Raw genomic sequence first — 25,047 nt, 5'->3', positions numbered from 1 at the left:
GTAGGCTCGATAAACTAAAAACACAAATAACATTTTAATGGATCATAAAATGTTTAAAATTATAATCAGAATTATATTTTGCTTATTGAGTTAAACAAAAGAAACTACCAAATGTATTTATTTTAAAGAACATTCTTAGCTATCTTTCTAACACTTTTTAGAGTTAAATTTATGTGTATGTATACATAGTAGTTGTTTTATTTAACATAAACAAAAGTAGACGGATAGTATTCTATTATTATTATTATTATTATCCAACATACATTTACATGGAGAAAAACACGCATATGTATTAATGGAATATTCCCATTTAGCTCCACTACAAATATTTTGTGGTGCAGTTCATATTTTCTTCTCTCTGAGATTTGCAGGGGGGAATGAGGGGAATTTCTTCCTCGCTTGCTGTTTTCATTTCCTGCATATTTGAAAATAGAGGGAGAGGAAAAGTTAATACATTCTTACAGTTAACTGCCAAATTTCTTGGATAAGCGTTTGTTACATCTCCCACTTTAAAGTAAGTATAATACTACATTTAATTAATGTATCACGTGATAATTACTTCCCTAGAAATGTTAATGCTCAGAAGGAACTTCATTTGAATCAACGCAAGATATTTAATATTGTATTCCATACAGTGGCTTATTTAAGGGGGTGGCTTCCGGGCTTAAGCACTCACCGAACTTTTATCCCAATTTTCTATTGTTTTATGTATATTGCAGAATTTTCACATTTCAAGGTATAAAGTTTGCAAAGCCTCTCCAGAAACAAGCAAAGTCTCCTGAAACAAAATCGTAAATACCCCAGTGAAAAGAAAACTCAACTAATATTACACAGAAATTTTATTTTATCCTTACGGTAGCGTTTGGTAAATGCATGTATATATATATATATATATCATCAGGACATATTCTACTAGCTATTATGGTCCAGGCCCCATTTAAGAAAAAAACAGCTACTCTGAATAACTTCTGAGAGTATATACCTAAATTAACAAATTATCACTAATAGAAACACATAATTGTACACAGAAACTTCTTACTCTGTGTTAAAGAAATCATTTTATAACATATTAACATTGAAAGATGCCTTTAACGCTAAAACTAAACTCCCAGAGGTGAGCCTCCGCACCTTCCCAACAATGCGTGCAATTCTCAGCAATAATAGCTTTGCTCCCTGAGCAGCATTGCCCGTAATGCTATCTAGCGAGCTGCTGTGGCTCAGACGAAAGGGTCTCCAAGTGTTTCCAACCTACTATTTTGTTACCGAAAAAACCGAAATGTTGAAGTATTGATTTTATTTTATAAGAAACAAAAAAGATAAAGAAAATATACGGTAAAAAACCGGGGAGACCTGGTCTCAGAGCCTCATAGTACGCTTCGCCATTGCCTGACTGCGAAGATATTAAGTTTTGAAATAGAATTCATTTGCTGAGCAAAACTGAACTTTATTGAAAATCAGGGTTGGCTGATTTAAACCAGCTGGTTTAAAAAAAAAAATGGTTTAAACCAAAAAACGAAAAATGTTCGTAAACGTGTAAGTGTTTGTAAAATCTTGATGAACACACTTTTGTAGGTTATCACGTTTCACTCCCTATATTATTCGTATTATATTCAGACCTAAATCTCCCATTCGTTACTCAAAGAGATTATACTACAAAATCAACATTTTTTTTTTAATAAGTTTATGAATGTTTGATTTGTGATTTTTTATAGTTTGTTATTACTGTTATGTAACTGCAACCAAAGAAAAATTCTAAATATTGTTTCGTTTCAAGAATGTTTACTATTGATAAAATACATCGAAATGCAGTACTTTTTTTGTGTGTGGGGGTCATACGAACCCCACGAAAGGCATTTAGTGAAATGAGAAGTATCTTTGGTATCTATTTATGTATAAATAGGTCAGAGCCAAAGTGGACTCAAATAATTCGTATCTTTATTCACTTTTCTTACTGATATGCAAATTAAGTCGTCGTATTTCTTTAACTTGGACTAATAACAGTCGTTGTTAACTAACTTGGATTAAATTAGTTCTTCTGTACTCCGTAGTACTTTGAAATAATCCATATGTAATTCTGTATAATGGTTTCACTTCTGCAACTGTTTATCTTTTTGGCCTTCTGAAATGATTCTTGACAACTATATTAACAAGTAGGCCTACGAAAAGATCAATACAACGTATGTTTATCAGGATTCCTTCGTGAGTGAGTCGGCAGACGTATCGCATTTGTGGTCAAATAGTCCTGGTTCCGAGTTCAAATGGAGGACAATTTTTCTCGGATGTAAGTCGAGAAGCGGTTTGGATTCCGCTTTAAGCTTATGTGACCCCTTTCAGCATAACCCGGTTGTTGCATAATAATACCAAGGCGAAACAAACATATTTCTGTCCATATATGATATGAATACATAGAGCAAATTATTTATAAAAATAAAAAAAATGGTTTAACCCCCCCCCCCCAAAAAAAAAAACCCTAGCAATTCGAGGAGTCATGTATGTTAGGAAGCTTTCTGTGAAACGATTATAACGCAGTTCTTGATATACCTCAGGGGGTCCGTGAAGTTAAGCAGAAAAGTAACAAATTGAATCGAAGATAATAAACAGGTTGGGCTAGGTAGTATCATTTAAATCACTTTCTTTGATGTCTCCCCCCAAATTTTACATGCCAGAGACGTCAGTGGCTTCAAACATTACTTCTCGAAAATTTATTATTTTAAAATTATTTTATTATCATCTAAAATAGTAATCAAATTTTGCAACAAAAATCTCACCCGCCTCCACAAAACGCGAGATTAGCCTCTAAAGGCATATCTAGAAAACTTTCAGAAGCGGTAACTCCGAAATGACTTGCTTTTGGGGCTAAAATAACCGCACAACCGTATTTCTGGTAAAATTCTAACCTTAAACATGTAAACATGTAACATGACTCCCTTTGAAATTTCAAATACCAAGCAAAGATGTCAGCCATGATGCTTGATAGCACCATCTGATGCATCAGACCACTTTCAAGTTTCATCATTCTCTCTCAACCTGTACTCAACACACAAGAATGGTGAGGACTTTTGTTTTGCCATGTATATTGAGAGATTGTGTGAAATCTCCATAGTAGGTAGATTTTAAAATCTAACTAAAAAGCTTATTACAACCAAGAAGGTGCTTACGAGAGTCACTGGCAAGAGGATGTAATAAAACGGGAGCCGTGATGTGAAATAAGTTGAGAATTACTAATCTATACTGAAATATTCTGTACCCAACAAAGTGTACTCTTAACGAGAATAAAATAAATTAAAAGATTGCTTGCAGGAGCAAAGAGGGCTTAATAAATATATTATTACACGATTTTGAAATAAGTTTAAAATCATATTTTAAAGTATTCAAAATGTTTTAAACACATGTTTTGTTCTTTTTTTCTTTCTTTTTTTTTTTTAATGTACTTTTTCCAACCCTGGCTCTGGGTCCCCATGGAACAGGCGCGTCAGTGACAGAGTTTATGCGCACAAATGCAAATAGTGCAAACAGCACTTTTACCGCATGAAATCACATACATTAGAGCACTTGTAATGGTTTCACACTTGTGAACGAAAAATACAGAGTTCCTACATCATGCAGAATACCCCTCGTCTGGCAATTAGTATGTTATGAAGTCATCTTTGGTTTCATACTTTTAAACATGAAATACTGGTTTCCTACATTGTGAAAAAGGGTTTTGTGCTGGTGTAGTTTCGGCGCACCACATTTGGAAGATTTACAGGTATAATTCAATACTTTGCATGAAAAGACACGTTTATAAGGAACAAGTCTCTGCAGGCGATATAATTAATACAGCTATATTTCAGGTTTACAAGTGTTGAGTTACTAGTGTAAAATCATTACAAGGCTTTAGTTGCTATTTTCCATCGGCGGAATATTTCTGCACAGTATACACAACTATTTACATACGATATTTTATGTTTAAAAGTGAAGCGTTATTAGTATGAAACTATGACAAATGTCACTGAACATTGTATCACTGCCAAAACCCACTTCTTTTCGCTAACCTAGCTTACTCGCATACCCACCATCGCTGACCCGCCAGCTTTGAGCTACTGCGTGGGACTTAGTTTCGCCCTGCTGTCACTCGGCTACATAGCACCCGTGCTTTGGAGTGGCCATCTAGCACTGGTTGGTTTTTGTCTTTTGCACTGTAGTTTTCATGCTACACATTCGGAAGCCGTATTTACACGCAAATCGTAAAATAATTGTAAATTTTCAATAATTACTTCTGGTGCCCCTTTTGAATTTTATTTATGGTAAGTGAGATATTTCATTTCGCCCAGTAGAAAGCTTTTAAGGTACAATAACAAGGAAATCGCTGAAGAATTTTTCAATAATTCTTTCTAGTGGTTCGCCAAAAGTACTGTAAACCAGTACGTTAAATTTAGTTGTGCTCCTCCATTTTTACGCAAAATCTGGAAAATTTAAGAAAGGAGGTAATGGTGATTTGGACTTCCTATGTGATTTTTAGGTGTGTATTTTGGGACTGAAGTTGTGTTTAATACGAGAAATGATATGTAGAAGTGGACGTGGATGCTCTCGCGGAAGATTTCGATGCTTGAGGAGCATGGTGGTCGTACAAATGGCGAATCGGTGCGTTCGATGCGATATGTCTGCGTTGAGCTAATTATTTAGTTATATACGAATATTGAAGAGGATCTATTGAATTTCTGTGAAACGCACAGATTACCGAATTTCAGAACACAATGTAGGAAGCTTAAAAAGGAAGTGAAAATGAACAGGCGTAACTTAACAATTTTAATGTATCAAGGGATTCACCCGAGCAGACAGTTCTACCAAATACAAAATTTATAGGTAAAATATGATGTGGAATATTTTCCGTGAAGGAATAAAAGTGTTAATATAAGTAATTACTGTCAATGCACAGCATATTGAAATGTTCTAAGTAAACTTTACAATACACGCTCCAGCTGAGAATCGATAAGTAGGGCTACTTTAAAAAGTATAGTAGAGTAGGGAAAATTAGAGTTGAGTAAGGTAGCGATAAGCAGGGTAGGGATAGAAACGGGTTAGCTTAAGGTTATGGAAGTATTGATCCATTTTCAGAAGATGGAATGTAATTTTTCGTATCTGAGTGAGCATTTTGTGAACCCAATGAATTTTGATTGATGGTGAAAATATTGTATATGTAAGTGTGCTCTTTTACTATCCTCGTTTATCTGACTACTTCCTTCGCTGACGCGCCTGCTTCCAAAGGACGCACTTCACGCTACCGTTTGTGCCCCCTGTTGTGTTCCTGCCCTGACTCGGTTAGATAGCATACGTTATTTTTAATGGCCACCTAGCAAGGGTTGATTCGTGCTCTATGCATTGTAGTTTTTGTCGTACTGTATTTATATTGAACTCTCCTGATGCAATCTGCAAGTAATAATGGAGCTCGTTATTTAGTGTGTATATATATTTACACGGCCTATGTTTAGCAGAAGGGGTCCAGCTCTTTTATCTAAAGAATGTTACAATTTTGGTAATTCATGTTCCCATTAGGTTAGGTTAGGTTAGTATATGTTACATTGTGTAAGTGTAGGGGGTTCAGAATAATTTTCAAAAAAAAATGATAGAATTTCGCTTATTTTTACTAATATAAGGTGAGTTAGATTAGTTCAGGTTAGGTTAGGTTAAGTTAGATTTGATTACGTTATATTACGTCTAAGTACTTGCATCATCCATTTCTCCTGTAAATTCTGTCTATGTACTTCTGGACACCTTCTGCCACACATACTCTATTTACACTATATACAAAGCTCTAACCTCACCTGAAAATGTAGGAAATGTCAAAAATGGGTAGAAACTTCTGCTCGAGTAATACCATATTAAGTGCTTTTTTTGTAAGCTTGAAACTGTAGATGCCCCTCTAAAGCTCACCTTTGAAAAAAATATCCACTGACAATGGAATTCTATATCCTACATAATCCTTTTTCATACGTACTCACTTATTTTAACCGTGAAACTACGATTTGTATGACGAACTATTCTAAATCTGTACCATAATTTCTACGTTAAACTACTTCAGGTAATATAATAAATCTGTTCTCATTCTTATATTAAAAACAAATTGAATTAATATTTGTGTTAGAAATTGTACGAGTTAAATATTTCGCAAATAATGAAATCCTACCTTCTATATAAATGTTAACGTACAAAATTAACTTCCACACAGTGTCCGTAGGTTAGTATATGAAAATTTCCCTCGACTGACACAAAACTTTCCCTTTTGTTATAAAATTTTCCCTAGTTCGTTGAATGTCCAATTCATATGACAGACGTTATATGATAAGTTTAATTTAGCTGTATTATTATATTTATTTTATTATTTACATTACATTTATATTATTATTATCTTATATTTAGCGATAAGAACTGGAAGGGATTTCAAGAAGCAAGACACATTAAAAACGATATGTAACGCAATCGTTACATTGAAACTAGAATTCGCTGTGGAAATCTGGAGCCCTGCAAGTAAAAAATATAGCCGCAAAATAAAAATGATACAATCAAAATTCGCAAGGTACTTAGTTTTCAAGGAAACAGGCATATATCCTAAATTTGAAACATATCAATGTTTAATTAAACAACTCAACATTCTATCCCTCGACAACAGAAGAAAAGCTCGATTACTCTACCTTCTATATAAAATTTTAAACAAAAAATCCAAGTGTCGCAATTACTTGAACATCTGATATTTAACCCTTTGGGGATCCCATGGTACAATTTGTACCATACGAGGTGTTTCGTGGTACATTGCGTTATAACTCTCCTATTTGAACTTTTTCGTCCGTTTTTTTTTTTCAAGTCCAGAGGCATTGTAGATGACCTTACGTATGGTTTCACATCTTCCTGCGTCGAGACATAGGAGGTGATGACGTCATAATTCTAAAATATATATTTTCTTTTAATATTGCGGGGCCGGTCTATGTTCATTATTTTTTGGCGGGCTTATTTTTGCACGTAGAAGATTGAAATTTTGCACAAACATTCAGTCCACCGAGTAGTATTTACCAGATTTTTTTTTCAGATTTCTGCGTTAAAACAGGGGGGGGATCCAGAGGGGCAAAAAGTTGAAAAAAAGTTATTTTACCAAAAAATCCCTTTCTTCGCGATTTTCCCGCCTTAGGTACATGATGGAGACAAGTGAATAGTACCGCCTGAAAGGCAGTTCTATTCTGAAGAGAATGATGTGCGACACATGACCCTAGGGTAATTAGGGAAGTGTCAGGGAATTTTTATAAAAATATACTTCTGTATAGGGGAATTTTGGACATTTTCAGTATTTTTAGCGGGCTTATTTTTGCACCTAGAAGATTGAAACTGTGCACAAACATTCAGTCCATCGAGGAGTATTTACCAGATTTTTTTCGTACTTCTGTATTAAAATAGGGGGGTACAGAGGGGCTAAACGTTGAAAAAGGGAAATTTTACCAAAAATCCCTTTCACGGGATTTTCTCTACTTAGATACATAATGGAGACAAGTGAATGGTACCGCCTGGAAGGCAGTTCTATTCTGAAGAGAATGATGTGCAAACCATGATCCTAGGATAATTAGGGATGCCTCATGGAATGTTTAAAAATTTCCCTCTGTATACGGGAATATGGGACATTGTCGGTATATATATTTTTGGGGGGGCTTACTTTTGCACCTGGAAAATTGGAATTGTGCATAAACATTCAGCCCACCTAGTAGTATTTATCAGATTTTTTTTCAGATCTCTGCGTTAAAACAGAGGGGGTCCAGAGGGGCTAAAAGTTGGAAAAAGGGATATTTAGACCCAAAAATCCATTTTTCGGGATTTTCCCGCCTTAGATACATGATGGAGACACGTGAGTCATACCGCCTGAAAGGCAGTTCTAAGCTAAAGAGAATGATGGGCGAAACATGACCCTAGGGTAATTAGGGATGTCTCAGGAATTTTTTTACCTGAGATCATGGTGTTTTACGGTAATTTGGGGCATCTTGGGAATTCCTGATAAAATTACTCCCGCCCTTAGTATTCAAGATAGAAACTTGAAATTTGGCACACACATTCAGTATACCAAGTACTATTTATCAGATTTTTTTAGATGACTACGTTCACACAGTGCCGCTCCAGAGGGGCCCAAAGTGCGAGAAAAATTTTCCCTCCAAAATTTTCCCTTTGACATCATTTTTCCTGCTCCTGGTATATGGTATGAGCATGCAAGTGGTACCATTTGAAAGCCAGCTCCATTCTGAAGAGAATGAGGTATGAACCATGATCCTAGGATAAACAGTGACGATGCAGTAACTGCTTGACTGAAAGTCTAAAAAATAGCCCAAAAAGCCGGGTACCGGAAAGGGTTAAAGTTCCTAACGTTAGAAGACGTCCAATATCTGGCTTATTTCACTGTAGAATTAGAACATTAACAAATATGATGAAAAACTGAACTGTTTGGAGCATGTGTGATCTCTACAACAAACATTGTGTGGTTGTCAAAAGAGTTGATATATTCAGAATGTTCTTTACTAAATTTAAAAAAGTAGTAGGACTATCCACAGTTTCTGGAATTCGAAATAGGGCCTCTTGAAATTTGGCTTTTGCGAGATTTTGCTCAGCCCTAGCTCTGAAACTATGCACTTTTCGCCGTAGGTCCATATGAACTTTTTCTCTTATTTTGATGTGAGGAATCACCTCTTACAGTTTGTTGGTATAGTTCATTAACACCCTGTATATATAATTGGTTTCCAGTAGCGTACGTAGAAGTTCGTCAAGAACAGGGGCGTCATTTAGGGGCAGGAGGGGTCAATTTCCCCTCTTCAAGAATTTGAGGAATACACATACTATAATCGATTGTCTACTAATATACTAGTATAAAATATGAAAGTCTTAAATGTCGGTGATGCTCTTGTTCCCTTCAAGCGAAATCTGAAATGATGCCCCTGATCAAGAAGGGTTCAGATTTCCAAGTTGATATAATGTCAGGTGTTTCTATATACATCTTAATATTATAAAGCTTTATTTTTGCATAATATTTTGCTCAAGGGGGACTAAAACTCTGAAGTCCCTTGCAAATGCCACTAGTTTTTCCCATGTTTGTCCCCTACAAAACCCACATCTTGGTTTGATGTACTTCTAGATAAGCATGATAGGTAATTGGTTTGCTTTCCACTCGAAGTACCGTCCTTGGTGTGCGTTGGCTCAGTAATAAAGCGCTCACTTCCAGCGCAGGAGATTTGTGGTTCGATCCCAGGTTGTCTGTTTATGGTGGACAACATAGTGTCCGTGGGTTTTCTTGGGGTTTTTCTGTTTCTTTTACATTCTCATTCCACTAATTTTTTCACAATCATTCTCTTTCATTAAGCATCCATTTCCTTTGTAAATCCATAAAAGGAATCGGTTAAAAGAAACTAGGTATTTTATTTTATTTCATTTTTTTTCCCCTAAGCGAAAGGATGGTGTCAAGTAAAGAAGGTAAACAAATAATAAATGATATTCTCACAACAGGTGATCTACTGTTCGCCTGGTGACTTACCATCGATGAATCGTGATGCAAGTCTAAAACGTTCATAATATTCGCGAACTAAAAGACGAAAAGATCAAAGTAACAGAAATAAATACTTATTTTTGTATAAAATTTATAAATATATAGTTAAGAAGTTATTTACTTTTTAGAGTCGCCACATTAGAAAATCGATCGTCGCCTACTGTTTTATTGTGAATGAATTTCGAGACCAAACATGATACATTCAATAGGAACATTAATGGAACTGATATACTATTATCATATCACATCAATAACATAAAACTGACAGACATGCTAACAACAATGAGAGCCTTATTTCCCTTATTCCAGAAAATTTGATATATATAATAAGAAATATATATAATTTCTTTTTCTCTTCGGGGAGGATTCACTCACTCATTATCAGCTCATTTTATCTGAAAGAGGTACAGACGACTGAGAATTCTCTATATGAATGCTTAGATTTTATCATAGCGAAATTTTAACACTTGACAGTGCACAATTGACTTTGTGTTTACTTAATTTCTCTCCTGACATATCACTATAAGATTTGATTAAATACTGTGACCAGATATACTCTTTTATGTTGACGAAAAGATTTTAATGTAATTATTTAAGGAGATTTTAACTCGAAGTATAAATTAGATTTCAGGAACATAACGAATAGTATTTGTTAAAAGAAGCCCCCCCAAAAAAGTTTGAATTAAGCAAAATTTTAAACTTGAAAAATAAATCTTATGACTGAAATAACCCAGGGGAAGTATTATATTTGTTACTAACAAATATAGATAACAGTTTTAGGCATTATGACATTCTATCATCGAATATAGTTGATTGCTACCATTCTCCATTCATGTTTGAATACAATTTTCTAAATAAAATTGAGCCTAGTTCCACTTTACAATTTGACACGTATAATTTCAAAAAAGCAGATTTCTTACATATATATATTACGACATTAAGGAAATGAGTGCAATAAATGATTACTGTACTAGAGTCAATGAAGCTATTGATTCTTTATTCAAGTCATCGATTCAGTTGTAGACAAATATGTACCGAAGAAATTAGTTAATTATAAATAAAAATATAAAGATTCATGGATGTCACGAGATTTACAAATAAACTTAATAATCTTTTAAGTTAATAAACTTTTTATCAAGCCCAAAAGAGCAAGTAATATTGTATGGTATCAGGTACTCAGATTGAAGGAAATCTGTTAAAAAGAAATATATCGAAGCAAAAAAAGCCTACTATTTAAGATTAGAAAGTTGTATTCATAAAAACAGCTCATATTTTTGGAAAATTTTTAAAAAATTCTGACAGTAAACAAGTCCCACAGCAAATAAACTACCATGGAACATTAGTTAAGGACACAATTGAAATTGCTGAAGTGCTTTAAAAAGTATTTTATAATAGTTTTAACTTATATTTTAGTCAAGAAGTATTGACTTCTAAAATTGTTAGTTATAGTGCTCGAATTGGAAATTCTATCATTACCGAATTAATTGTAATCGAAATCATTAAAACAATTATTCAAAACCAACCACACGTCGAGACAACATTCCACATTACATTATAAAAGTTTATGTGAATGAACAAGCAGGTAGTGTGGCAAATAGACCCTATATTGAATATTTCACTTCGTATTGTAATATTCAATTCAATATGGAAGCAAGTGTGTGTTGTACCTGTATATAAGCTAGGTGACAAACAAAATTCTAGTAACTACAGGCCAATATCTCTGATAATTGATTTTCAAAGATATCCGAATTAATCATATATATAAGCATTTAATATTTTAATGTAAGAAGTATTTTAAGTGAGTCACAATATAGTTTCCATAAAGGTAAATCAATTGTAACTAATTTAATTCACTTTACCGATTTCACATACTATGAATTTAAGAATAAGCTACAGGTTGATGTAATACGTATAAACATTTGAAAAGGGTTCGACTCTATAAATCACAAGTGTAAGTTAACAAACATTGGTTTGTCTCCAATGTACATTCACTATTTCGAAAGCTACTCATCGAATAGTATATATATATATATATATATATATATATATATATATATATATATATATATATATATATATATATATATATATATATATATATATATATAGAGAGAGAGAGAGAGAGAGAGAGAGAGAGAGAGAGTTAAAATCGTACCTATACATTCTAGTGCAGTGATATAGGGAATGAAACACTAAATGGATCACCTTTAGCACCTCTTTTATTTTCTTTATTTATAAATGATCACGTAGATAAAATCAAATATTCAAACATAATGTTGTTTGCCGATGACATGAAATTTTTTAGGGTAGTGAATAACGAACATGATACCTACTTGCTACAGCAATACTTGAGTAGGCTACATAAAAGCATGGTGTAAAAATAATTTACTTGAAATCAATACTATAAAAACAAAATTTATGCCATATATAACAAAAACAATATTATGTTATTTGGTCTAGGAATTAATTCGTGCGGTTGGTACGCACACATTGAAGCTGTAGTACAAACACAAAATACATAAATACCTTAAGAAAAATATTGTCCATCGCTAGCCACCACTTTCGCCCATCTGTCAGGCAATGTACGGATTCCGTGGCGAAAGAAGTCCTCATCCTTGGAAGCGATCCAGTCAGAGACCCATGTTTCGATATCTTCTGAAGAAGTAAACCGCTGTCCAATCAAATCGTTGTTCATGCAATCGAACAAGTAGTAGTCCGAAGGAGCAACGTCTGGTGAATACGGTGGGTGGGGTAAAACTTCCCATCCGACATTTTCTAAATAGGTTTTGACCGGTTTTGCGACATGTGGGCGAGCGTTATCATGTTGAACAATAAGTTTATCATGTCTGTTCTCCCATTCTGGTCGTGTTCTGGCCAGAGCTTGCTTCAAACGCATTAATTGTCGTCGATAACGTTCTCCATTCATAGTTTCACCCGGTTGCAGCAGCTCATAGTACACCACACCTTTCATATCCCACCATATGCACAGCATAACCTTTGCACAGTGAATATCTCGTTTTGGTTGTGATGGACCTGGTTCACCTGGTTTCACCCAGGCCTTTTTTCGTTTAGGGTTCTCGTAATGGATCCACTTCTCATCACCCGTAATAATTCGATGCAGAAACCCCTTTCTGCTCTGTCGTTGAAGCAGCAATTCGCAAATGGTTTTTCGTCTTTCAACGTCTCTGTCTTTCAATTCATGTGGAACCCAATGTGACATCTTTTGAATCATTCCCATGGCTTTCAAGCGTTTGGAGACTGTTGTTTGATCAACGCCTAATGCTGCTGCAAGTTGTTCCTGCGTTTGACACGAATCCTGCTCGAGCAATGCTGTCAATTCTTCGTCTTGAAATTTTTTTGGCTGTCCAGCTCGCTCTTGGTCTGCCAAGCCGAAATCACCACTTCTAAACCGTGCAAACCACTTCTGACACGTTCGCTCAGCTAGAGCATGGTCACCATACACGTCCACCAAAATACGATGACTTTCAGTCGCACTTTTCTGCATGTTAAAGTAATGCAGCAGGACACCCCGCAAAAACACTTTATCAGGCACAAATTGCGCCATGTTCACTTAACTACAAACTGGTGTTGTTGACGCTTTAATCCACTGCCCTATACTACGAACGATACGCGATGACAGGGGTTTGCAACACATGTGTGGATACACGGAACTGTGGGACGCTCCGTTCGTTGCGCCATCTCTTGTCCACCCGCACGAATTAATTCCTAGACCAAATAGTAAATAAGAGGTTAATGGTGTTTAAAAAGAGCGAACAGATCTATTAAGAATCTGGGAATCATATTTGACGAACAGTTGTAATTTTGTCACAATATAAATTTTATACAAGGGACTAGAAAGTCAATAAGTTTTATTTTTAAACAATATTTTCCTTTTTAAAACAATAGAACGCATATGTATTTATACAAATTACTTGTTAAACTTAAACTAAAATTTTGATCTGTAAATGAAACAGTATTTCTAAAACTTTGACAAACAGAATTGAATCAGTACAAAAATGTTTTAATAGATTGTTAACCCGAGAAAGCCCGGGGGGGTGCCTCAGAGGCACCCTGGTCCACTTTTAATGCAATTATCCTTAATAGATGTTTCGTCGCGTGTCTTCCGCTCTAGAATTCTCGTATCTCTTTGGAATATGCCCCCTAATTCAGTTGTTCATACGTTTTCTTATTTTACTTCAGAAAAAAATAGGGTTATTTTATTGACGTAAAGGTCCAAAGGGTTCGCCAAATACTCGAAAAGAAGTGGGAATACAATACCCCGGTACATCAACTATTTATTGATTTTAGAAAGGCTTACGACTCGGTTAGGAGAGAAACATTATACAACGTTCTTACAGAGCTTGGAATACCGAGAAAGCTAATTAGATTAATTAAGATATGTTTAAGTGAATCCCAAAGTAAAGTCCGGGTAGGAAAATTTTTGTCCACGAGCTTCCACGTCGAAAATGGCCTGAAACAAGGAGATGCGTTGTCGCCATTATTATTTAACTTTGTGCTGGAATACGCCATAAGGAAAATCAAAGATAGCAACCAGGGCCTAGAGTTGAACGGCATTCACCAGGTTATGGCATATGCTGATTATGTAAATTTAATAGGGGATGATAGGAGAACAGTAGAAATAAATGCAGATATATTATTAAACGCTTGCAGGGACATGGGTTTAGAAGTAAATGCAGAGAAAACTAAATACATGGAAGTGCGTCGGGACCGTAATACGGCAAATTGTGGAGGCGTTAAAATATTAAATAATACTTTTGATAAAGTGGATACTTTCAAATATTTAGGATCAATATTAACAGACGAAAATCATATTCACGAAGAAATTAAATGTCGACTAAAAGCAGGGAATTCGTGTTACTATTCGGTTCAAAATCTCTTGTCGTCGCGAATTCTGTCAAAGAATTTGAAGCTTAAAATATACGAAACGATAATCATGCCTGTTGTTCTGTATGGTTGCGAAACATGGTCACTTACTCTGAGGGAAGAACATAGACTGAAAGTATTTGAGAACAGGATCCTGAGACGAATATTTGGACCCAAGAGGAACGGAAATGGGTAATGGCGGAAACTTCATAACGAGGAACTACATAATTTATACGGTTTACCCAACATTGTTAGAGTCGTCAAGTCTAGGAGGCTTAGGTGGGCAGGTCATGTAGCTAGAATGGAAGAAAGTAGAAACGCTTTCAAAGTCTTGACTGGTAGACCCATAGGAAAACGACCATTAGGAAGACCTAGGCGCAGATGGGAGGATAATATTAAGATGGATCTCGCAGAGATAGGAATACAAAGTAGAAACTGGATCCAATTAGCTAAGGATAGAAGTCAGTGGAGGGCTTTTGTGAACGCGGCACTGAACCTCCGGGTTCCATAGGCCATAGAGTTAGTTAGTTAGTTAGTTAGTTAAAGGTCCAAAGGGTACCTCGGAGGCACCCTGGTCAATTTTTAATGTCATTATTCTTAATAGATATTTCGTCCCGTGTCCTGCGCTCTAGAATTCTTCTATCTCTTTGAAATACACCCTCTGATTGCGTTTCCTAAGCATTTTTTTTTACTTTACCTCAGAAAAAATAGCGTTATTTTTTATACTAACATAAAGGCCCAAGGGTTTCCTCTGAGGCTCCTATTGAAGTATGTACTTTTCTAATTATTTGATACTGTTCATTGTTTATTTCCACTGACCAATGATTTCATAGCAAAGTAGTGACTAGCCTTTCCTATTAATGACGGAAAATACAAATGGTCGCGGTGGATTCAGGTAACTTATATATGCAGCAGGGAGCCTCCGAGGCACCCCCTGGGCCTTTTAAGGGTAAAATTAGCATGGGCTTTCTCGGGTTAAATGAAACTGAACTACTATTCTAATAATAATTGAGCACTGACAGGGGCGGCTTTAGTATTTAAATTTTGGGTAGGCCCGCTCCCTTGCTTATGAATACATATCCACATTTGATTGATTAATGAAAGTAGGAAATTACTTTTACAGTAGTGGTTGATGTTATTTAGCATTAATATAAATAGTGGAAAATATATTTACTCTTTATATATTTTTCAAAATTTTGGCTAGGCCCGTGCCTACCCATCCTGCCAGCTGAAGCCGCCACTGAGCACTGGAATAATTATTGAGGTTTAGAGGAACTTACAAACAGAAGAAAAGTTTATGATTAGGTTTACATAGAAAAAGCACTTGAAAATATATATTAGAGTGAATACTATTTACATAACATTGGTTTCAAAGTTGCAAACCACAGTGTAAGAAGTAGTACAATTTTAGTTCCGCTACACTGGAAATGTGAAACTTTAAGAAGGTTAACTGATTCTTTTACGCAATTTGACTGATGATTTTCTTGTGTTGACTAACAACATTGCACTAGAAGTAATTTTAAAACTTTTTTTCTTTTCTTTTTTATTTGTCTGTTGATTTTAAAGCATATTCAATCTAAAAAGTTTGAACGTGACAGGGAACTTATTTTGCTTTCGTTGACCTTCATTTTATCCTTATATATTGTTAGTTTTCTCTAATTCTTTCTCTCTTTTCCTTTATAATGATACTGTACAGTTTATATTACGATACCATACAAAGTGTTGTATTTTTGCTCAAAGCTGTTCGCAGCACTATAATAAAAATTGTTATTATTATTATTATTATTATTATTATTATTATTATTATTATTATTATTATTATTATTATTATTATTATATTGTAAAAACTTGTTAATATTATAAATTTGAATTAAACTGCAAGTTGTAACAATATTTGATTATTATACGTCTAATTTAATCTAATATAAATAAAATGAGTTTGTTTCTGTGTGTTCTGTCTGTCTGTGTGCGGTCTGGGGACCAGACGAGTGGACCGCGAGTTACCAAATTCTGATCATAAGTACCTTGGTCCAGTCCCCAGACCAAAAAAAAAAAAAAAAAAAACAATTAAAAAAAATCGAACCAAGGAGTCTCAGGGGGCGCGTTTACCGGGACATGTAAAAGTAGTAGAAAATGACCGATATTTTTTCCTTTCATTGTTCAGTTTGTTTACATAGATATTTTATCTGACCAATCCGAAGAATGGGTATTTCAGCTAGTTGAAAAATAAAATTGTATCAGTGTAATAAAATTATACTAAGAAATGGTACGACAATTCTCTAAATTAGTGAATTTCTCATGGCAAAGGCAATTAATTATCTTGTAAACATCATACTAAACATGACATATCATTCACTGTGCATACGCGTAAAGTGAAAATTTTAGAATTTCAAAAGTTTTGTTTATTTAGTTATAAATAGCAGTGAAAATTATGTGAAATAAATAAGGTTATTGATTGTTATTAAGAAATTGTTTTCTTTTATTATGAAACTTTTAACCTGTCAAATGGCATATATTGAACAAATTTTTCTCATCACTTTTAAATGATAAATTGTACTATTTGTTCTATCAGAAACGACATCATACAATCTTAGCTTCACAAAGCCATATACAGAACACCTTGCACAATACGGAATTTACTCTAAACCAGTTTTTGATACAGATATAGGTTGACCAATTCAATTTTTAAAAAAATAACTAAATTTATTTCATTTTTTAAATGAACAAATTCAATTTAAATCCTAATAATAATAATAATAATAATAATAATAATAATAATAATAATAATAATAATAATAATAATAATAAATAACTCATCAAAAATTTACTGGAATCGTAGTTAAGTTTGTGCGATGTTCGAATAAGAAAAAGTTTTCACAGAGGGGGAAAGTGAAAAGAAACTTGGAACACAACACATTTGGGTTATACGAGGCACATCCAGAAAGTAAGTTTCCCACGCGTCCCATAGCTAGGAAACGGTATGTTGCGCGAAGCGACTACGTGTACGTGAGAGAGTAAGGTCCTAGCATGGCACATGCACTAGCGGAACTTCCCTAGTATTCTCAGTATCGTCGTGGCAGTGGTTGAAGATGAACGTTCCTATTCTAGCTCCCGCCGCGTGTGAAGTGCGAGCAGTTGATCAGACGGGAAATATTACATTTAAAAAAGTCAAGATGATAGAGACGTTTTAATTCTTAGAACTTTGGATGATGTACAAGCTTTGTAATATATTATTATTTTCAACTTAATGGTTTTAAATGAGAGAAATATTTATTACCAAAATGTGAGAGGTTTTAACACTAAATTGTATAATCTCTTGCTTAGTATATCTACAGAAAATTATGATGTAATAATATTAACAGAAACGTGGTTAGATAATTTAACAATGAATTTATAGACGATTGATACATGTTTCTTAATGCTAGAGTAACTAAAGGAGGAGAGAGTGTTATTATCGCTGCCTTGAACAAATACCAAACTGAAAATATAGAAATTAGTATTAATGGTGTCGAAACAGTGTGTAATAAGATACAGTTTGGGATACATACTTTGGTTATTTTCAACGGTTTATTTTCCACCAAAGTCTAAATTAGATAAGTATATTGAATATTATCGATATATTGTTATTTCTAACCAGTATCAGATGGTGATTGCTGGTGACTTTAATATCCCTGAAGTTAAAAATAATAATACGGACTTACTACACAATGGTAACATTTGTATTATTCTTGCGAATTTTTTTTTCTCTCTTTGTGATCTAAAATTGGTAAATAATATTAAGAATAAAAATGGAAGGACATTGGATCCGTTTTTTGTTAATCAAAGTACAAATTTAGTATTGCTAAAAATACGTGTGCACTATTAAAACAGGATGATCATCATCCATCTTTGCTATTACAAATATTATTGGTAGGAAAAATTACTTATGCAAAACAGAATCAGGTAACAATATTTAATTATAGCAAAGCTGACTTCGTTAATATTTATACTTCCTTAAGAGATGAAAATTGGGATGTAGTAATAATGAGTTATAACCCTGAGAGTGCATTGAACAAATTTGACGATATTGTTAATAACATTACTAATAAGAACGTGTCTAAGAAGGTGGTAAATGCAAGACATCGTTAACTTCCCTGGTTTTCTTCCTCAATTAACGAATATATAAAGGAAAAAGAATTTTGTAGAAAGTGGCAGAAATACTCGGTTTATTATCATAATAAATTTGTTGAATTGAGAAGGAAATTAAAAAGTATGATTGATTCATCACATAAATTATATACCTCTCAGATAGAGTCTACTCTTTTTAACGATACAAAACCACTTTGAGCATTTTTAAAAAATAAAAAAGTCAAATTGCTGTATGACAATAAAAAATGAAGTGTTGATGTCATATAAATCCATATCTAATGCCTTTGCAGATTATTTTAAAAGTGTGTATTCTCCTTCCCTTTCTACATATACTAAATTTGATTGTTGATATGATAGTTGCTCAATCTGTTTCTCTGTATCCAATTACTGATTCGGAATATAATCAAGCTGTAAAAAAATTAAAACTATCAAAATCTAGTGGACCTGACATGATACCAGCATACATCTTTAAAGGTTGTTGTTCAGTGTTGAAAATTTCATTATGTCATATTTATAATTTAATTCTAAAAACACAAATATATCCTAAGCTCTGGAAAATTTCAAGAATCTGTCCAATACATAAATCAAGTAATCTTTTAGAGGTAGGAAATTACAGACTTGCTTCTATTACTTCAGCTCCATCAAAAATATTTAAAAATATATTATATAGAAGAATATATAATCATGTTAAATCATATATATCTATTAATCAACATGGTTTTTGTTTAGGAAAATCTACTGTAACAAATTTGGTTAACTTTGTTTAATATATATTTAACTCCTTTAATAATGGAAATACGGTTGACGCAGTTTTTTTGGATTTTTCAAAAGCTTTTGATACTCTAGATCATGATATTCTAAATAAATTGTCCAAATTTGTTTTTTGTGATAGTTTTTTAAAACTGGTTTCTTCTTATCTGAGTGATAGACAACAATTCGTAATATATAGGCATACATATTCGTACACATATAAGGTAAATTCTGGGGTACCACAAAGTTATAATTTAGGACCTTTATATTTTTATTATTCATTAATGACTCACCAGATATCTTCAAATCCAGGTGTTTGTTATTTGCTGATGATATCAAATTATTTAAAGAGATAAATACACTCATTGACTGCAATGAACTAAATTCTGATTTACAAATTACGTTTAGCCAATAAACTATATTTTAACTCAAATAAATGTTATATGTTTTTCCAGAAAGTGAAAAGTACTATGTTACGATTATCAATTGTCTGGAAAGAACTTAAAAAGATGTAATGTTGTAAAAGATTTTGGAGTCTCGTTGGATGATAAATTAACTTTTGAATTCCATATTGATAAAATGTTTAATGAGGCTTTTAAATTATTAGGATTTATGTTCAGAAATACTCAAGTGATGAAAAATGCATTTGCTTTGACTATTTAATAGTTTTATAAGAAGTAAGTTAGAATATGCTAGCCTGATATGGTTTCCTTACACTAGAAAGAGTATAGATAAAATTGAAATAAATTTAATAAATAAAAAAAAATTAAAAATAAAAAGTAAAAATAAATTTCTACAATTTCTTTATTATAAACAGTATACCAAGTCCTCGTATTGTGGAAGGATTTCTTATAAATCTTTACTAGAAGAATTTGGTATCACTTCGTTATATACTAGAAGAGAAATAGGTCAACATATCTTTCTCCATAAAATTGTTAATGGTGCTATTCATAATTAAGAATTGGGTTCACTTTGTTTTAATATGAAAAAAGATGTATTGCATATTAGGTTACTCTTTTATTATAGTACCTCACGCGCTAATTTTCACCAACTTTCACCTCTCATAAGGCTTAGTAGAAAACATAATGAATTGATACAATGTAACTCAAATATTGATTTTCCCTTACCATTTGAAGTATATGTATCAAAAATTAAAGAAGTTATTTAGATTTATACTTGTTAACGATATTGCATATAAAAGTTTTATTTTTATTTTTCGATACATATCCGGGTAATGTATTTAAAATTTTCTGGAATGCAAGTAAGAAGTTTCAGTTATAGAAGGAAGGTGGAAATGAAAGTGATAGTAAAATATTTGTAATTATAAATTGAAAAAACATAATGTATGTAGAAAAAATTATTTGTATGACTGCATATTGCAATATTTTTTTTATTATTATTGTAGTTAATACTGTAATAGTATATAATAAGCACTTATATATTACATCTTTTTTTTCGTAATAGTATTTGGAAACACATGTCTTGTACACCTATTGTAATGGGGGAAACCTCTGTTATAGGTAATAAATAAATACATAAATAAGAAGAAAAAGAAGAAGAAAGTAACTTCTTTACGTACACTATCGCTAAAACGCTTCATCGTATGTGATGGTAAGAAGAAGAAGCAGTAAAGAATAAAAAAAAATAAATAAGAGATAAGAAGCTGGGAAGTGTTGAGGTGCCAGCTATGTTTGAATTCTGGACCTCAGACATGGCGCCGAGCTGGATACTTCTCTGCCCTTTAATTTTCCTGAGTTTTCTTTTCAATGTGTTCCTTTCCCATCCTATCTGATGAAGTATTTTAGCGAAAGTCTAATAATGTACTTTTTCTAGGTGTTTTGTTTCCAGTATTCTCTTCTAAGAAATTTATTTACATACAATTAGCAACGCAAATCTGTCTTCAACATTGGGGGCAGGCACTGGGCTTCCAAAAGACTATTCTATCAAAAGCATACTGTGAGTACGCATTACGGCCAAACCAGTCCGCCAGGATCAACTGTCATGGTGTACGACGCGTTGATGACAGGAGTCGCCGTGGATTAGTTTGGATGGTAAATGCGGATATATGTATATATGAGCCACAGTACAGAAAATCACTCGTGAAACAACGTGTGAGCAGCCATACTATCCTGAACCATCTTCTCGCCATGAGGTATAAAAGAAGCCTCCCACTAGGATATCTCTGGTCAACACTCAGCACAAGGCACACGGATAGTGATGTGCAAAGGAACACCACCATTTAACGCTAGAAGCATGGAAAAAGGTATTCTGGATAGATGAATCGAGGTGCCAGTTGGTACACGGCGATGACCAAATACGAGTGGATAGTCAACTATGTAAGGGAATGGATCCCTCTTGATAAAATAGTATAGTTCAATCAGGCGGTGGTGGTATCATCGTATGGAGAATGTTCAGGTGTCATAAGATGGGGCTCTGGTACATCTGACAACGTCCCTCAACAGCGAGCATTACATGAACCTGCTGGAAGACCATGTTTACCCTTTTGCTTGTCTACAACACCCTGCAGTCGACTTGTATCTACAACAAAACTATGCTCCAGCCCATCGCTCCCGAATCATGGCTAACTGGTTCGATGAGCACTTCACGGAAGTGAATATTCTTGTGATTCCCGAGAAACCGCGACTTCATCCCGATTAAGCACATATTTAATATTGTCGAAAGGCATGTGCATGCATTTCTCCGACCAATCTTCGAGGATTATACAAGGCTGTGCATTGATCATGGATAAGTATGGCTCCCCAACACTAATGATGTCTTGTGGAATCCATGCCACACCACAACGGCGCAGTCATCAATGTAAAATGGGTACTACACGCTACGTGCTGACATTTTGATGTTTAAACGTTTGAACGTTGATCAAAACTTTATAAAAATAAGCGTAAAACATTTAAACCATATGTATATTAGATGTTTATAAAGTTCTTTATCTTATTTCTGCAATTTCCATTATTTATCTTTGTTATCATATGAATTGCTTTAAAATCATAATCATCTTTTCAACAAATAGAGCATATCTCTTTAAATTTCTCATAAGTCAAATATCCCAACAAACTCATTATGTATTAAAATTATGTGGGCACATGGGAGGATTATTCAAATTAACAAAAAAATGGATCAATATCCACCCCCAAAAAAAGTCTAAAAAAATATTCTGCCGGCTTTAAAAGTTATTTTGTTGATCCACTAAATAGGTCAGATATTTATCATGCTCAATGTAAATATGACTCTTCATATATAGATCAAACGAAATGCAATATTAACAGCCGAATAAAGAACACATTAGACCATAGTTTCTCAACCTGTGGTACGCGTACTACTGCTGGGTGGTACGCACAACTTCTATTAAACTCTGCAAAAATATTGTCTTACTTGAGACAAAAAATATGAAGTATGTTCGAGCAGAAGTTCCACACTAGGAACTTTCCGACCTCTCTTTTATCAGTACATTGTCCTTAAATTTTTTATCAAGCCCATCTCCTTCTAGGCGTACACCCTTTGCCCAATTTCTTAAACAATCTAACTAGCTCCAGATATTGGGCAGTAATTTGTGCCTACCAAATCTGAAGACAGTTGATGCGATTTTGAGTTATCGTGGAGGAAATAATCGACGACACACACATACATACATACACAGAGACATGTTTATGCGTATAGATACACACACGTACATACTCGTATATATATTTGTATAAGAATATACTAAAATAATACAGGAGTTCCGTTTGAATGTATAGAAAAAAGATGTAGTAACGAGACAATCATAGGAAGCAGGCGATAAGCGTTCTATTAACAACAAAGAAAGTCGCTGTCTTCAAGTTTCTTTGTTCTTTTTACTTGTATGTAAACATAGAAACCATTAACAGAGTGCTGATATGTGTCATTAACAGAGTATCAATTTTGTCTATTCTCAGCCAGTAAACCCTCCAAATTAAAGGCCAAATGACAATAATGACACAAAGCATTGTTTTGTAGATTTCAGTAACACCCAATCGGTTTTCCTTTATTGTTTTTAAAGATTATTGTTTTTGTGTGCGTTCTTCACTTTATACCTACGTAACGCGAGATTTCTTTCTTTTTTTTGTATTGCTACTGTTGTTATTGTAGCAAACCTCTCAGAAAAGACATGCCGAAACAATAGGTCAAGACCTAATGTGAGAAAAATATACTTTTATAGAGCCAGTTTTATTATTATTATTATTATTATTATTATTATTATTATTATTATTATTATTATTATTATTATTATTATTATTATTATTATTATTATTATTATTATTATTATTATTATTATTACTTGAGTGTGTGTGGATTAGACTGCATGCAGAAACAGTTTATCCTGTGTTTAACAGTGAAGTGTCGTGAAGAAAATAACGTATCTGTGTCTTGGGATGTGATATTTTACTTGTGAAGTTGTCAAAAATAGTAACCAAAAGATGGTTAATTTGTGGCCCGTCAAAAAGGTCGAAGGAAGAAATTAGCACAAGCAGGGATGACAAGCCTTCTTCACCAGGGGAGAGCACTTCCAGCTCCGAACAACCAGTGGAGGACCCTATGCAAGACAACAAAAAGCGTCGTACAGCGCAGCATAAGTACAATATCAGTTACTTATCATACAGTTTCACATATATTGGAGAAGAAACTGACCCTATTCCTCAATCTGTAATCAGCCAATGAAGCCCCCCTTCTCAAACGCCACTTTGAAACAAAGCATGCGGATTTGAAACACAAACCTGTGGAGAAAACTGTCCGATTTGTTAGCAAGCAAAAAACAAATATCCTCGTTTTCAGGAATTAACTTGAAGGCTTTGGAGGCATGTTATGAGGTCAGTTTAAGAATAGCTAAAGCAGGCAAACCTCACACGATCATCTATGGTTCGAATCTACAGATCATCTACAGTTACCATCAGCTACAGATATGGTTAGAATAATGTTGGGGGATAAGGCAGCAAAACAACTTGAAATGATTCCACTTTCCAACAACACTGTATCACAAAGAATTTCAGATTTGTCTTTAAATGTTAAGGAACAGTTAGTTGACAAAATTCGGGCTAATAAATATTTTTCTGTTCAATTGGATGAAACTACCGGCATCACCAACATGGCTCATCTTCTTTTATATGTAAGGTTTATAGATAAGGGGACAGCGAAAGAAGAATTCTTGTTTTGTGAACCATTACCTGCTCGAACAACTTCAAATGAACTGTTTTCAAAATTAGACAAATTCATGAAAATGAATAACATAGACTAGAAAAAGTGTGTTGGTGTTTGTTCCGATGGAGCATGTTCAATGACTGGAAAACACAGTGGTGTTGTTGCGAAAATTAAAGAAGTAGCTCCAGATGTAAAATTTGTGCATTGTAGTATCCATTGTGAGGCTTTAGCCACAAGAAATATGCCTCAGCCTCTGAAAACAGTTTTAATTCAAAGTGTTAAAATTGTCAACTTTGTTAAAGCCAGATCTTTGAATTCAAGACCAGAGGTGACCACTTTGACCTAACCTCACTCAACTTCACGCTCGCAAACTCATTTCGACCTCAAGCTCATTCGACCTCACGCTCACAAACTCATTTCGACCTCACGCTCACACCACCAGTCTAACCTCACGCTCACATAACCAGTCTGACCTCACGCTCACTTCGTGAGGTTGAGGTCGAGTGAGCGTGAGTTCCGAACTCGTGAGCGCCGACCTCATGAGTTTGGACACCTTTGTTCAAGAC

General features: G+C 34.0%; 1 protein-coding gene across 2 annotated transcripts in view; it reads right to left on the bottom strand.

Annotated features, from left to right (window-relative positions):
• LOC145685688 (gem-associated protein 8-like) overlaps positions 1–6,300 on the bottom strand; it is a 40,403-nt gene extending 34,103 nt beyond the window's left edge. The window contains exon 1 of one of the 2 annotated variants that reach the window (XM_081758112.1): positions 6,167–6,300. Coding sequence is in view for 1 of the 2 variants with exons in the window: in XM_081758111.1 (XP_081614237.1) it covers positions 5,914–5,971 (58 nt within the window). In the remaining variant the exon portion in view is untranslated. Of the gene's footprint in view, positions 1–5,913; positions 5,987–6,166 lie in introns of those variants that run through there. The other variant, XM_081758111.1, reaches the window with a different exon arrangement.
• Between the last annotated feature and the right edge of the window lie 18,747 nt (positions 6,301–25,047).

Source organism: Thermobia domestica, chromosome 5, assembly GCF_964235325.1.
Source record: "Thermobia domestica chromosome 5, izTheDome1.hap1.1, whole genome shotgun sequence".
In the NCBI taxonomy this organism is placed as follows: Eukaryota; Metazoa; Arthropoda; class Insecta; order Zygentoma; family Lepismatidae; genus Thermobia; species Thermobia domestica.
This window is presented reverse-complemented; position numbering and strand designations above follow the sequence as displayed.